We start from the raw sequence: 14,802 nt of genomic DNA, 5'->3' as shown, positions 1-14,802 counted from the left end.
CCAGTTCTCACCAACCTCTCACCTTCTCATTTCTGGACCTGGTCAGATCCTCGCTCCCTTCTCCCTTCTCCCTTCTCACTAAACGGATGAGGCAAAACAGGAGCAGAAGCCTCGGGGCGCGCGCCCGCCTCCATTGCGCCTGCGCATTCGTCCCCAGATTTCCAGGCCGGGGAGAACCCGGCAGAAGCTCGTTCTCCGTCGCTCGCTCTCGGGCGCACGCGCCCGAGTGGCGCCTGCGCAGAAGGACAAGGAAATTACTTCTCTCTGCGGTCCCAGCGCCTGCGCGCTGCGGGCTCCGGGCCTCCCGGCCTGAGGGAGAGGAGCCGGGAAGATGGCGGCCGTGGTGGAAAATGTAGTGAAGCTGTGAGTGGCCGTTTTTTTCTCTTCCAGGCTGGGAGGTCTTGTAAGGGACCTGGAAGCAGGGGGCGGTGTGGGAACGGACGAGGCGGAGAGAGGGACGTGCCTGGAGACGCCGTGTTGCGACTCCTGGAGGGGAGGGCAACAGGAGACTCGGGAGAAGACGTTGCGCTTCTTTAGAAACTTGTGGAGGCCCTGAGGGGGGCACACGGGAGCCCCTAACGGGCAGCCTCCCTGTGGGGCTGGGCGCTCCTTCAGGCGAAAGGTTTCCAGAGTATGGCGCCCTTGTTGCGTACGGGAGACGGTCCCGGATTCGCCTCAGTCCGGGAGAGCCGGGCCGACCCCCGCGAAGCGCGGCCGGCGACCCCTCCCCATCGGCTGCCCGCAGCGGGCCCCGGAGGAGCAGGCTTGGCCGCCCTGGCGCCGTTGAGCGCTCAGGGCTGTTTTGTTCTGAACAGCCCCGTGACGTTCCTGGGCGGGCGGGGGCGGGGGTGGGGTGGTCCTTGAGTATCAGGTACCCGAGACCAAAAATATTCCTGGGGAGAATTTGTGGAAGAGCAGATACAGAGGGAAAGAACTTCAGGGAAGAGGGGCTTGGCGCCGGCCAGTCCCAACCATCGGAAAGTGGGCACTGGACGGACGCAGTCCAGGACGCCCTGGCCGCCCCTAGGGGCATCTAGGTCGGCCGTCTTCGCTCTGCAATACTCTTCGACTGGGCAGATTTCAAGCGAAGTTAAAGTTCGTGGTTGTTTGGCAAACTGAGAATGGCCTGTTAGCTGTGAGTTAAAGATGCTTTGGGACTTGATTTAACCCAGCCTCCTCCCCGAAGAAGAATCTAAATGAGTTTTCCAATGGGGTCTTCCACCCCCACCCCCACCCCCGTCGGCCAATACAGCAAGCTCTTTAATGGACACATTTGGCTTGGTGCAGCGGTAGGAAAAATGAGGTGACCAGCTGTCCAACTTGGCTTTTGGATTTTGACTGGGTGAGAAGGTAAAGGTTTGGGAACTCTCCTAAGGGGCACACAGCTTCTCATCTGTCTTTGTAGTAGACTGAGCCCCACTGTTCTCAAGAGCCTTTTTTCTAAGGGGACGTTGCTTCTCTCCCTCCTCCTGCCTGGAGCCTTTTCTTTGAGAATGCTTTCCCACTTCCATTAAGCTAAGTGCCTTCTCCTTGTGGGTTTTTTGGTCGTTTTTTTTTTTTTTTCTTCTAACATGCTTTCAGCTCCATCCTGCTGCCTCTTCAGCCACCCCTACTCCCAGCACTATTATCTTCCTCTCTGATCTGCCCACTTCAGTTTCCCCAGCACTCTCTCCAAGCTGACATTTCCCTCAGTTTAGAAATGACGCTGCTGATCTACCATTTATATGTTATCCATACTGACTCAGATGTTCTTTCTTTGTTTCCCTGTCTTTCTCTTTGTTGACTGCCCCTGTCCCATTGTAAAGGGAGGTTTTACACAGGTTTTATGCCTCTCAAAAAAGAATCAAAGCTTCTACCTTGGAAAGCTTACTGTAATGGGGGAATGTCAAAACTTGCCTAGGTTTAAGAGTTTTACGTAGTGAGATTGTTTAGGTTGGAAGACTTTCATCTGAGAAATAAGGTCACCAACCCTTTCATGCAGTATTGGAAGTGAGGGGTTGCCCGTTTAAATAGAACTTGACTTCTTATTTCTCTTTAAAGATCTGTAGAGATAGTGAAGGTCACCAACCGCTGATTCCTGAGTACCAGTAATAACTAACCAACTTTCTGCTCCCTCAGTTCTAGCTGTAAAGAGCTGTGGACCACAGTTAATACATTTTCCTACAGAACCTGCTCTTTAAAAAGAGACTTCCAGTCTTCCTGTACTGTTCTCGTCCTGGAAAGAGACGCTTTTCTTGACCACGGTGTGCCTAGTCGTCTGACTGCTGAGGTTTTACATTGAGGTCAGGACTACTAGCTCATCTTTTCTGACTTGCATCTTGTTCTGGGAGAAGAATTTTCCTTTTGTAAATTCTCCATCCCTCCCAAATGTGGTGTCAGAATTGAAACAATCTTTAAGGGGTCTTACTGGGGCAAAATAATAGTATAAAAGAGCTGTGGTTGCTGACTGGTTTTGAAATCCTCTGAGTTAGGTAACAAGATATGGAGAATGTTAGCTTAAAATTTCTTGTAGTAGGAGCCTTAGATTCTTAAGGGAGCTCTCATTCTTCTTTGCTCTATCCTCATCAGATCCTCTCTTCCTCCAACTTGTATTTCTTTATCAGCTCTCTCACTCACAATGCAGTTTGCCCCACCTTCTGAAATCCCTTTTAACTCACAGGAGCTTTGATAGAACATGTCTCATCCATACCTCAACCCCACCCCCACCCCTGACAGTTTCCAGCCTCCTTGCTCTGACTTTGCAGTTCTCAGCCTGTCTAGCCCTTCCTTCCATCTGACTTACAGTGTCAGTATCAATTTCCATCATCAGAAACAAAGGCGCTGCTGCACTCAGCCTTGTTTATCCAATTTTTCTCTGTTTAGTGAGGACATGGCTGCCTCCTAAAGGCGAGCAAATATGAGCCTATTCCTTCTCTTTATTCTCCAGCACAGGCTTCATGTCTGCCTCAAATTACAGTCATTACAGCACATTGAATCAAGCCAGACTGTCTTGTGTCACTGCCTGCGTGCAGTGTATATCTTTGTTGGTTGCTGGGAACGTTCTAAGCTGTGCCTCAGTGGTCTATTGTGGCTGCCCAGTGAAAGCCCCTCTTAGATTCCAGAGCAGGGTTTGTTGCTGCAGCTTGAGTTATGAACATAAGCTACAGAGATTTACTGTCTTCAACTTCTCATGCTTGGAGTCTCCCTCTTGTAGAATATGTCAGAGCTTATCTAGTTCAGCCACCCTAGTCAGTAGCATACCTGAGGTCCACATGGGTTGACTAAATGTCCACATGTATGTGGTGACTTGCAGCCAAGCCAGATCTTTTTACTTCTGAGTCAGGATATTCCAGACACCTTCTTGGGTGCTGAGGATATTGTGGGGAAGAAATCATCTGCCCTCAGTTAGTTTACTTTAAGATCAATCAAGGGGAATTCCCTGGCGGTCCAGTGGTTAGGACTTGGCGCTTTCACTGCTAAGGGCATAGGTTCAATCCCTGGTTGGCAAACTTTAAGATCCTTCAAGCCACTTAGTGCGTAGAAAGAAAAAGTTTGCTCGAATATATAAATGTGAATTGTATTAATTTAAGCTCTAGTATTACTGTGCTTGTTAAACCCTGAAGGATGAGAACAAGGTTGGTTCTATATACATGCTTCTTAGAACCAGATTACTCCTGGCACTGCAGTTTTGCAGCTTTTTAAAGCTCTTAAAAAGTTCAAATTTCAAAGGAGGTCTTTTGAGTTCAAAAAGGTTCTTTCTTAAAAAAATTGTTAGTGTGAGAATGGAGAAGGGTCTAGAATAGGCCTTTCTGCAAACAGGTTTTGTATCAGTGTAATGGTACTCAGTAGAAAGTAGGCTTCAAGGGTGTTCACGTATTTCCAAATGTTTTCTATTGATTGTAAAGTTAGTATATAGAATTAGCTACTTGGCAAATACCTAGTTTAAAACTCAAAAGATATAAAATGGCACAAAGGAGAAAGTCCCCTAGTCACCTGGTTTTTCTCCTTGGACGCCTACAGTTTCTTTTCCACCACTTAGGGACATCCCATAACACTCCTCAGCCCTGTACCCCACCGCCCCTCTTTTTTTGTAGTTATCTTGGAGATTGTTTAATATTTGTACATGAAGAGCTTCCTGTTTTTTGTTACAGCTAAGTTGAATTTCTTTGTGTAGATGGGGTTTGGTAAACTTTAGTAAGTCCCTCCAGATCTTTTGAACTCTTCTTGTTTGTAAACAGGAGTAACTTCAGCTTCTCAGAATCCTGAGGGTTAAGAGACGTAGCACTTTGGTTACCAAAGGGTTGGAGAGGCACAGAACAAACATTATTTTCTTCCCCTCTTTGTGGGTTAGACTAAGGACTGATTAGACACAGGGTGCAATCATGTGCTCTGACGGTAATTTATTTGTAAGGTACTTTTCCTCATAATGGCCTAGTGAAGGGGTTGGTGTCCCATGAGGCAGAAATGGAAGCAAATAAAAGCAGAGTGACATTCTCCCAGTCCCTTGAGCCTTCTAGAGACGCAGATGGCAAGGGAGAGGGATAGCCCAGCACACACACACACGTGCGCAGTCACACCTGAGTTTTGTCTTTCCTGAAGCCTTGGGGAGCAGTATTACAAAGATGCCATGGAGCAGTGCCACAATTACAACGCCCGACTGTGTGCTGAGCGCAGCGTACGCCTGCCTTTCTTGGACTCACAGACGGGAGTAGCCCAGAGCAACTGTTATATCTGGATGGAAAAGCGACATCGGGGTCCAGGTGAGAATCCACTCAGGAGCCCAAGGAGGAAGCAGCTTCCTCATCTTAGGTGATGAGCCAGCTGAATAGGTTTTCCCTTTTGCTTTCCACCCCGGGATGCGTACGGTCTTCCCGTGATTAGAATCCTGGAGAGGTCGAAACACCTTTTGTTTTCCACAGGGCTACACTGCTCAGGGTCTTGCTGGGCTCTGGAGAGCTATGTGTTAGCCAAAGCTCCTGAGCTTAATCTGTTTTCTTGTCCATAAGCCATGCCTCCTCCAGCCCCAGGTGCTCACCAGCCATATTCCTCCCTTGCTCTAGAACGGTACTCATGTGGAAAGTGTTTGATACTATTTTCTAGAGCTGTGTTAGGGTTTAATTTCTCTCTTTTCCTTCCTTCCTTAGGATTGGCCTCTGGGCAGCTGTATTCTTACCCTGCCCGGCGCTGGCGGAAAAAGCGGCGAGCCCACCCTCCTGAGGATCCAAGGCTTTCTTTCCCATCTATTAAACCAGGTGAAGCATAGTCCCTCCTGAGCGGGATATACCCTGCTGCAGAGTCAGAGGCCTGCTAATCACCTGTTACGTACCAGGCCCAGTGCTAGATTCTAAAGATACTAAAATGAATGAGATGTGAGTCTTTCTGTAAAGAATTCAGCCTAATAGTTAAGAGACAAGTAAACAGACAAGTTATGGTGCCAAGTAAACCAGAGCATCTTGGTTCCTGGGCACCCAGAAACCAGAAGGCAGTGACTGGCTTGTGATTGGTCTGACCCTGTGTAGACCAGGCAGATCTGCGTTCAGCCCTTCTGAGCCTCACCTCCTCCTGACCTTGCCCGCAGACACAGACCAGACCCTGAAGAAGGAGGGGCTGATCTCTCAGGATGGCAGTAGCTTAGAGGCTCTGTTACGCACCGACCCCCTGGAGAAGCGAGGCGCCCCCGATCCCCGAGTTGATGATGACAGCCTGGGCGAATTTCCTGTGACGAACAGTCGAGCACGGAAGGTACACGATTAACACTGTGGTTAAGGAAACTGTGGTGGAAACCAGTCTCCTCTTCATCAGAGGCCAGCCAGTAATCAGAATAGAAGCAGAAGCTATGGGCCAGGAGAGGCCCCTGCTGTTCTGTTCCTGCTCCATTCCTTAATGAGCACTGGGTACTGATGGGCTTCATTGTCATCATCCCGTCTTTCCTGCTCCTTTTCTGGTAACTATAGACTCTCATCTTCTGTTGCCACCTGAGTTTTTTTAGTGCCTGGGGTTACCTAGGTGATGTCCCTGCCAACAAGGAAGCAAAAACTGTACATAAAAATACGTCAGGCACTGTGCTAAGCACTTTCCCGTCATTTTCTGCAGTCTCTACGATCTTAGGAAATAGGTACCTTTGCCCATTTCACATGGTGGGGGGCGGCGCTGCAGCACATTAGTGAAAAGAAAAACTTGCCACAAGTAAGCAGCATAGTTTAACTCTGGGACGTTAGGTGTTGGAAGGGAACCGCTGCTGACATGCTCCCAGGTGGCAGATCAGAGGCAGGAGAGGGCATGCCACTTGGGGTATCGGAAAGTTTTATGAAAATGTGGCATTTGATTTAGCTACTTGGAGATGGTGGGAAAGGCATTCCAGGCTAGGGGAACAACATGAAGAAAGGCCCAGAGAAAGGAGAGCCCAAAGCCTTGAAAGAACAGCAGTGAGGAGTGAGGCTGGAGTGGAGCCGCTGGGTCATGGAGGCGGCCCTGGCAGCCTTGGCCAGTCCCAACGTGGGGGAGCTGTTGGATGTTCTCATTTCTGCCCATCCTAATCCTCCTGTCTACTCAGCGGATCCTAGAACCAGATGACTTCCTGGATGACCTTGATGATGAGGACTATGAAGAAGACACTCCCAAGCGTCGGGGCAAGGGGAAGTCCAAGGTGAGGGGCAGCCCGGGGGATTGGGGAGCCTGCAGAGTCCCACTGTCTTACCGCTTGTTGTTGCCATCATCCTTCCTGAATGAGATTAGCAGCCACTACCAGGAGAGTAACTCTTCAGGCCTAGACACCTTAGTAAGGGCATCTTTTTGCTCTTATTTGCAGAGTAAAGGTGTGGGCAGTGCCCGTAAGAAGCTGGACGCTTCCATCCTGGAGGATCGGGACAAACCCTATGCCTGTGACAGTGAGTGCCTCACGAGTGGGTGGGTAGTCCTTGCCTTGGACCCAGCTCCTCGGGATATGAGAGGAGGGAAGGTTGTATTCTTGCTCAAAGTGGTAAAACAAGCTTGGACTCTTGTCCTGCCTGCTGACTGGTTCCCTCTGAAATCCCTGAGAGGCCCTGGCCTCTGCTGCACGACGGGTGAGCCTTGCATGCTCTGGGGGAGATTTCTCCTGTCCTCTGGGGTGGGGGTGCCCACGAGGGACACACAGCAGGCAGAGTTGGCCTCTCAGTAGATGACATCTGGGCCTGCTGGCCCCAATCTAGTCAGGCCCCAGGAGTCCAACGCTAACTTTTCCAGCGTCTGTTCCCTCTTCCCCTTTTCTCTGACTCGCCCCACTTCTGTCCCTCCACCCTGGGAGCACCGTCGCCACTGGGGTTTCTCTCTCGTTTGCTCTGCTTTCCTGCTGCTGCTATACCTGTCTCAAGTGTACCAAGGCCCTCTTCTCATGACTTTTCTTTCTGTCTTTCAGATAGTTTCAAACAAAAGCATACCTCGAAAGCGCCCCAGAGAGGTAGCTCTCTCAACTTCTCAGACTTTTGGTTTTCCTATCCCTTTTTCCCTTCTCCCTTTGTTCCTGCCTTTCTCATCTGTGACGCTAGTGTTAAGGTCCCTGGAATGGCATGGAGAGAGGAGCCCTGGCCCTTCTGTTGCGGTCCACTGCTCACAGTCCCAGAAGCTGCCTCTCCCTGCTTGTCTCCCACCATGTTGCTCTAGGGCTGCTTGGGCCCACTGCATGGGGTGGCTTTAGAAGCATTCTGAGGGACCCATTGTCCCAGATCCCTCTGCTTCCGCTTCCCCAAAACAGACATGTGGTGGTCAGCTAATGTTCCCCACCATCCTGCCACCCTTCCCATCCCTTCCCCATTCCTTTCCTGCTACCCCCTATTCTTGGTATCACTGCTCAAAGGTACAGGGTGCCTCGTCGGGATCTGCTTTCCTTGCTGGTTGAGGGGTCGTTGGTTGGATAGAGCACTGATGTGGGCATGTCTTTGAGTTTCTCTGGGGGACAGCTACCCCAGGAGACTCAGTTGATAGATTTTCCCCAAGAGATCCAGAGGTGGGCTATGTTGTATTTGGGGAGTAGCATGAGCCTACATTTACTGAGAGAGAAAAAAAGTCTGGAGTCTTAGCTTTCCTCCTGCCTGCCATTATTTTAAAATTATTGCAATACTATAGAAGGTCCCTTTCCTTCCTGACTTGGAGCTCCCCAGACTATTCCCAGGGCAGGCAGAAGGCAATAGCTCAGTCTCCCAGACAGCTTGAGTGGAGGAGCAGAGGTGGCCGTGCTCTGGGCTTTAGTAAGTGGAGGAGCCGTGGAAGCTTGAGCCCCAGGCCTGCTGTTCCTGGCCACGGGGAGGCGGTTCTCAGTAGACGTCTGTCCCTGAGCAGAGCTGATGGGGGCGGTTACCTCTGCCTCAGGTGGAGCCCACAGCTTAGAGGGGCAGGGATGAGGTACCCTCAGATCCTAACACCTTTCTCTGCAATCTTCTCCCCACTCAGTTTGTGGAAAACGTTACAAGAACCGACCAGGCCTGAGTTACCACTATGCCCACTCCCACTTGGCTGAGGAGGAGGGCGAGGACAAGGAAGACTCACAGCCACCCACCCCAGTTTCCCAGAGGTCCGAGGAGCAGAAATGTAAGCTGGTGTCAGGGGCGGGGCAAGCAGGAGTCGGCCGGGCTGTGAAAAACCCTCCTTGCGGGGATGTCAGGAGACCCAGAGGCCTGCATGGGTATCATCTGAGTTCTTCCCTTTCTCGTTATAGCCAAGAAGGGTCCTGATGGATTGGCCCTGCCCAACAACTACTGCGACTTCTGTCTGGGGGACTCCAAGATCAACAAGAAGACAGGACAGCCCGAGGAGCTGGTGTCCTGTTCTGACTGTGGCCGCTCAGGTATCTGAGCCAGTGCAGCCCCTGCCGACACCCAGACCCTGAGGGCCCGTGGCTCACCAGCATCCCAGTGGCTGTCATAGCTGGGTCCCCTCACTGCTCCCCAGCCTTCAGCTCCCTGATTCGCTCGCTCTCCTCCACAGGGCATCCGTCCTGCCTCCAGTTCACCCCCGTGATGATGGCAGCAGTGAAGACCTACCGCTGGCAGTGCATTGAGTGCAAGTGCTGCAACATCTGCGGCACCTCCGAGAATGACGTGCGTGTCCCCCCCCACCCCCCCACCCCACCCCCAGCACACTCCTGCTCGGCTTTTCCTGTCCTTTCCACCAGGAGGAACTTTGATTTGTTTGGCAGGTGTTCACTGAGTATCTGTGTCAGACCCTGTTTTAGGCACTCAGGACACTAAAGACAAACAACGTCCCTACTTTCATGGGCGTCACCCTCTTGTGTGAACAAACAGTTAGCAAGGAAATGAGTGGCATCTTTATGCTGTTCCCTTCAGAGAACGTTCCATGCAGTAGTGTGGTTAACTGTTAGAGTAAGTGAATAACTGATTCAGATAGAGCTTTTCTGAGGCTGTTGGGGTCCCGGTGGGATGACAGTGACTTTCTGGATGGAGAGGGACAGCAGTAGTTTTCTGGCCAGAGGGTCCCACGTCTGTTCTTCCTGCCATCTGCCCCCACCCCTCTTGGAAGAGCCCTTCTAACCCATTCCCAGCGGCCCAGGCAAGGGGAGTCATTCACCTCCCCCTTCCTCTTCCATCTCACCTCCTCTAGGACCAGCTGCTCTTCTGTGATGACTGCGATCGTGGCTACCACATGTATTGTCTAACCCCGTCCATGTCTGAGCCTCCTGAAGGTAGGTTTCCCTGTACTCTTACTCAGAACAAGTATTTATTAGTGACTTGGAAAATCACTTATATAGTGAGTGTATTCCTGTATCAGTGATACAGTCTTCCAGGTTAGGGAGTAGGCTCTTAGCCTTCACTCAGTTCTGAGTGCTTTACTAGCATTGCACCTTTGGGGTTTAACGTTTGTACATTATCACCAGATAACATGCACAGCCACAGAAAACGGACAGCCTGAAAGAAAACAGATGCTGAGCAGAAAATAATTACCAGAAGGAGAGATCTGTTATCTTTCAACCAGCCTACAAAACTCAGTCATAGTTTGTCTAGTGGGGGACTGTGGTTTCACCACTCCATGCCTGACAGATTGAGTGTTCATTTCCACCAGTTGGGAGAGGGAGCTGAACCTGGGACCTGAACAGTTTGCTCAGGCCCTCCAGCAGTGTTTAGTAAGATGCTTCAAATTTATGGAAGGTCTTCAATGAAACCATTGGGGACACCAAAAAGTGGCTGCCTCTCCGCAAGTCCTCTTTGCACCAGATTTCCGTGCTGAAGTCCATCCTTTATAGAAATTCAGAAGCTTACTCAGGAGTACATGAAGCCCAGGAGCTGTTACTGTGACAGAGGATGTGGGCCAACATTGCAGGCGAGAGAAAGTAGCTCACTGCCTGATGTGAGCTGACTTGCAGTGTAGGTCAGACTGCTGTCACCCCCTAGGAGGATGCCACTGACAAAGTCTGAGGGCCCTTTAACAGCTGCAGGGAGGATGTCTTGCTCATTTGTCACACCGCATTTGTTTATCTGTCAGGCCACATTTAGGGAGAAGCAGCATGTTTTGTGTTCTATTGTTTTTTAACCATAAAATACCAATTCACAGGCACAATTCTGCATGAACTGTAGAAAGGCTTTCCTGTGGAAGTGCTGTCAGACACTGCTGTGGTAGAGAGTTGCAGACAGCTGGGGAGTACCCGCCACAACCATCAGATGGTCTAGCCTCTAGGCCAGGAGTTCCAAACTATGACCCCAGGCCAAATCGAGCCGAACCTAGTATACATAATTCACAAGCTAAAAATTATTTTTACATTTTCAAACAGAATTAAAAAAAAAAAAATGACTGAAACTGTGTGGCTCACAAAGCCTAAAGCAGTTAACACTGTCTGGCAGTTTACAGAAAAAATTTATCAGCTGCTATATATTGACCTTTGGGTTAGGAAGGACCTTAGCTTTTTGAGAGTCACCTCTGAAGAGCTGATAAAAGCTATGGATTCTTTCCCTCAGAATGATGTTGAAATACACGTATGTACAACTGTGTTTATAGTTTTGAGGTATTAAGGGCTAATTTTGTTTCTCAAGGCCTAGAAGAATTTAGCTGTAGCAAGTATTAATAAATGAACAAAATAAACCAGTTATTTTGCTTATAAGGAATATTATTTTCTGGTTTTTTTTTTTTTTTTTTTTTTAATGAAACCAGACTTGGGTCACAGTAAGTTGCATCATCATAGCTGGCCCCCTTTTCCTCTCATTGGGTCCTCAGCCTCTGCTCAGACAGCTGGTGACAGTGGAGAGCCCGTCTCTTCTGTCTGTGGGCTTTGCAGAAAACTGTCTTCTGTGGAATCAGTATTGGTTTCTCTAGACCCTCTATTCATCATCTTTATTCTAGCCTTTGGGGCCATGAGAACAAAAGTCTGGCTCTTCTGTAATCACAAGTTTAAAGCTCGGTTGCTTTAAAAAAGTTCTTTGTCTCCCCAGGTCCTCTTTAGTGATTATAATTATAGGGCCCAGAGGCCCTGGGAATCTCTCTTCTAAAATAGGCCTCCAGGTGATGCTTTCTTTCATCTCCATTGAGAATTATTTTTCATGCTGTTTGAAGACCTAGAGTTTGTCCCTGCTCAAGATAACTGAAACTTTGCTGCTGCAGCACATCTCCAGTCCTCCCCGTAGCCAGTCCTGCCACTGGAGGTGAGGATTGTGTGGAGCCCTCCTGACCCTCTGTGCTTCTCTGCAGGAAGTTGGAGCTGCCATTTGTGTCTGGACCTGTTGAAGGAAAAAGCTTCCATCTACCAGAATCAGAACTCCTCTTGATGTGGCCACCCCCAACCCCTCATACATCTAGGGCTGTTTCTCTCCTCTCTGTTTTCCATACCCACTTTCCCTTCCCCCTCTCTTTCTCAAGTCCAGAGAATTGCAGGTGGTCATGCCAGCCTGCCTTTGGCAGCAGCAAGCTGAGGTGGCAGCTCTGACCACCTCTGGCCCCAGGCCCTCAGGGAGAACGGAGCAGCACCCTGGCCCAGGGCATAGCTGTGGGCCCAGCTTCTCCCTGCTCTCCCTGAAGAGCATTCACTCTGTCTACCTTGGGCCGAGGCCAGGGTTCAAACATTGTCCTCCAAGAGAGAGTGGGAGAGCAGCTCACTTCTCTCAGCTCAGCCTCCACTCTGGTCCCACGGTTTTCCCTTCCTGTGAAGGTGAGTCAGACTGGGGCATATGCCAGAGCAGCTGGGAGTGAGAACTGAGCAAGCTGGCAAGCAGCTGCCCATGCCCTCGTGCTGCTTAGCCTCACTGCCTCCTTCCCCCAGAGTGGCTTCCTGTGGCCCTCTGTTCCTGCAGCCCAGGATCCTTTACCTGAGCCAGGTAAATGCTCTTGGTCCTGCTCCTGGCTCTACCCTGTTCCCACAAACCTACCCCAGGGGGAGTAGCAGCCTCACCCTGATTGTTCCTTGTGCTTGCCTGTCTCATTCTCACAGGCCCTGGTCTCTAGTGACTGAAGCATTCCCCACCCTTGTTATTTTCTGTCTTCTGCCCCACCCCCCTCCTTATTCCCTTTGGTTTTGTGGGGAGAGGGGAAGCATCATGGGGCCGGGCCAGAAGCTTGGGGGCCACTGGGAGATATTGGATAATGTGCCTGTTTTTTAACTCGATGAAAAAGCCTACCTCCAAAATCCCCTTTTTGTTCTTCCTGGACCTGGGCATTCAGCTCCTGCCCTTAACTGAATTGGGAGCCTCTGCCGCCTGCTCTGTGTATCCTGGCTCCTGGGTCGTGGGGAAGCCACCTAGACATCTCTTTCTTCCCTCGCACACTTGCTAGCAGCTGGTAAGGTCTTCACACCCTGATTCTTTAATTTTCTGCCTGGTGACACTTTAAATAATAGGGGGGACTGTTCATCCCAGGACAGCCTGGAATGTCCTTCCCCTTGGCTGTGGGCAGGCCCTAATTCACTGTCACTTTGGAGTTGAGGTGTCTTTTTTTTCTTTCTTTCCTTAGTTCCTATATTCTAAGCATTAGTACAAATAAACATTTTTACACAGAGCCTTTTGCTGGATTCTTTTATCTCCAGGTCTCCTTTGCTGTTTAAGGCCACTTTATCCTAAAACTTCCTTAGGACAGTGGTTTTAAATGTTTTGAAGCATAGCTTTTCACCCAACTTAAAATTTTTGCTTAACCTTAGTAGATTAAGTTGATACAAAATTGGGTACTTTGTTTTAATCTTTTATGTAAATTATGACAATTTCTTATAAAGAAAAATGAAGTTGTTTTGATTAATACAAAATTTGAGGGCACTCCTGGTGGCTCAGTGGTAAAGAATCCACCTGCCATTACAGGAGAAACAGGTTTGATCCCTGGTCTGGGAAGATTCTATATGCCTCGGAGCAACTAACCCTAACCCGGGGGCCACAGCTATGTAAGCCTGTGCACCAGAGCCTATCAGCTGCAACTGCGGAGGCCCACGTGCTAGGGCCCGCGCTCCCCAGCGAGAGAAGCCGCCGCAGGGAAAAACCAGAGCGTTGCACCTGGAGGAAAGCCTGTGTAGCAACGAACACCCAATGCAGGCAAAAATAATGTTTTAAATGCAGTTAAAAATAACTTGAGAATCCTGTTTGTTTCTGTATTTTTGTGTCTTTGGGGGAGATTCTGCTGGATTTGTACATGCAAGTAATGACAACTTTATAACAGTTGACCTTGCAATTTAAGATACTTAAAAATAGGTCCAGAAGCTTGATTATTATATAAATAGAATGACAAGAAGACTCATGACATCATGATGAGACACATGACTTTTTGCATAAGCCGTGAACATGAGATGAGAGACCCCAACCTTGTGAGTGAGCCCACAGTGCAGTGCTACAGCCTTTCCAGACAGATTTATGAGCACAAAAAGGAGTTTCTTTTTCCTTCAGCCAACACGTGAAAGGTATGAATCAGTTATGAACCCCCTGAAACATGCTTAGGGTTTTCTGGGCCAGCCTGAAGGCCACTTGTTCCTCCTGGAAGGCAGAGTGGCCTGGGCCCCTGTGCTCAGTTAAGTAAGCCAGGTGCTCCAGTTTGGAATCATATTAGGGACACAGCACAGCCCCCATCCTCCTGTCTGTACCTGGAAGTAGGCCTGGAGCAGAGGGGGTAAAGCAGTGAAATGATCCTTGCTGGTGGATTAAGTGTAGAAGATGAGATGCTGATGAGAGCCCTGTATCATTGAGAAGAGATTTGGAAAGGTTGCTGAAGGAGGATTTAGGATGGGACATAGAAGGATGGAAGAGGGATCAGGGTTGGGATAGGAAGGAAAGCCTGTGAGAAAGGGGGCTCACCTGTGGCCCCAGACTTTGACTTGACTGAAGGGAGAGGAAAGCAGTCTAGAGCTGAGGATTCGGCACTCCAGACTCGGGGTTAAAGTCTACATTGGACTTCAAAGAACTGAAGTCTACCAAGGAAAGGAATACTAAATCTTGACTTTAGGAACTTGAGTCTTGCCAAAAAGATACCAAAACTAAATAAAAATTAATCTCCACATGCCCTAACTCAGAACTAGCCCCAAGCAAGTAGTCTTGAAGGAGGAGACAGAATAGGCTCTATTTTGAAAGCAGGACTCCATCTTGGGCCAGACTGTGGACTTTGAGCTGTATGTCCAGTATCTATGGAAACGACATACCAACAGGAAAACCAGACCCCCGGATGGAAGAGCCCCAGGGCTCATACCTAGACTCTCCATGGCCTGAAAGAATACCCTGATTATCTGTGTAACCCAATAGTCATAAATTTTATTATGCTTCTTGGGGTATGACCACAGGCCTGTTGATAATTGTCCCCTGTTAACCACAGTAGACTTAAGGCATATGAATCATGGGTTAACTTTGTATCTTTCTTTTCCTTTGTTCAGACTAGTTTCAG

The 14,802-nt window shown here is 49.3% G+C and overlaps 1 protein-coding gene across 2 annotated transcripts; it reads left to right on the top strand.

The window, feature by feature from the left end:
- Positions 1-311: 311 nt before the first annotated feature.
- Positions 312-12,948, top strand: DPF2 (double PHD fingers 2). Of its 2 annotated transcripts, XM_086384909.1 has the most exons (12): positions 312-363; positions 4,579-4,739; positions 5,124-5,231; positions 5,558-5,721; positions 6,533-6,625; positions 6,788-6,866; positions 7,376-7,417; positions 8,407-8,544; positions 8,672-8,800; positions 8,941-9,053; positions 9,574-9,655; positions 11,650-12,948. In XM_086384909.1, exons 1-12 carry the CDS (start codon positions 332-334, stop codon positions 11,724-11,726), a joined length of 1,218 nt encoding a protein of 405 aa, XP_086241035.1. In that variant the 5' UTR covers positions 312-331; the 3' UTR covers positions 11,727-12,948. The 2 variants fall into 2 exon arrangements, with proteins under 2 accessions (XP_086241035.1, XP_086241036.1); XM_086384910.1 differs by lacking the exon at positions 7,376-7,417.
- Positions 12,949-14,802: the final 1,854 nt, after the last annotated feature.

The sequence above is a fragment of the Bos grunniens genome, chromosome 29, assembly GCF_055505025.1.
Source record: "Bos grunniens cultivar Pamir isolate PY7600 chromosome 29, Bosgru_T2T1.0, whole genome shotgun sequence".
In the NCBI taxonomy this organism is placed as follows: Eukaryota; Metazoa; Chordata; class Mammalia; order Artiodactyla; family Bovidae; genus Bos; species Bos grunniens.
This window is presented reverse-complemented; position numbering and strand designations above follow the sequence as displayed.

Bases quoted from the DNA above. Each gene is read 5' to 3' on its own strand.
- DPF2 (XM_086384909.1), top strand. From the start codon at position 332: ATGGCGGCCGTGGTGGAAAATGTAGTGAAGCT. The intron at 4,740-5,123 runs GTGAGAATCCAC...TTCCTTCCTTAG, and splicing joins AAAGCGACATCGGGGTCCAG to GATTGGCCTCTGGGCAGCTG. The intron at 8,801-8,940 runs GTATCTGAGCCA...TCTCCTCCACAG, and splicing joins TTCTGACTGTGGCCGCTCAG to GGCATCCGTCCTGCCTCCAG.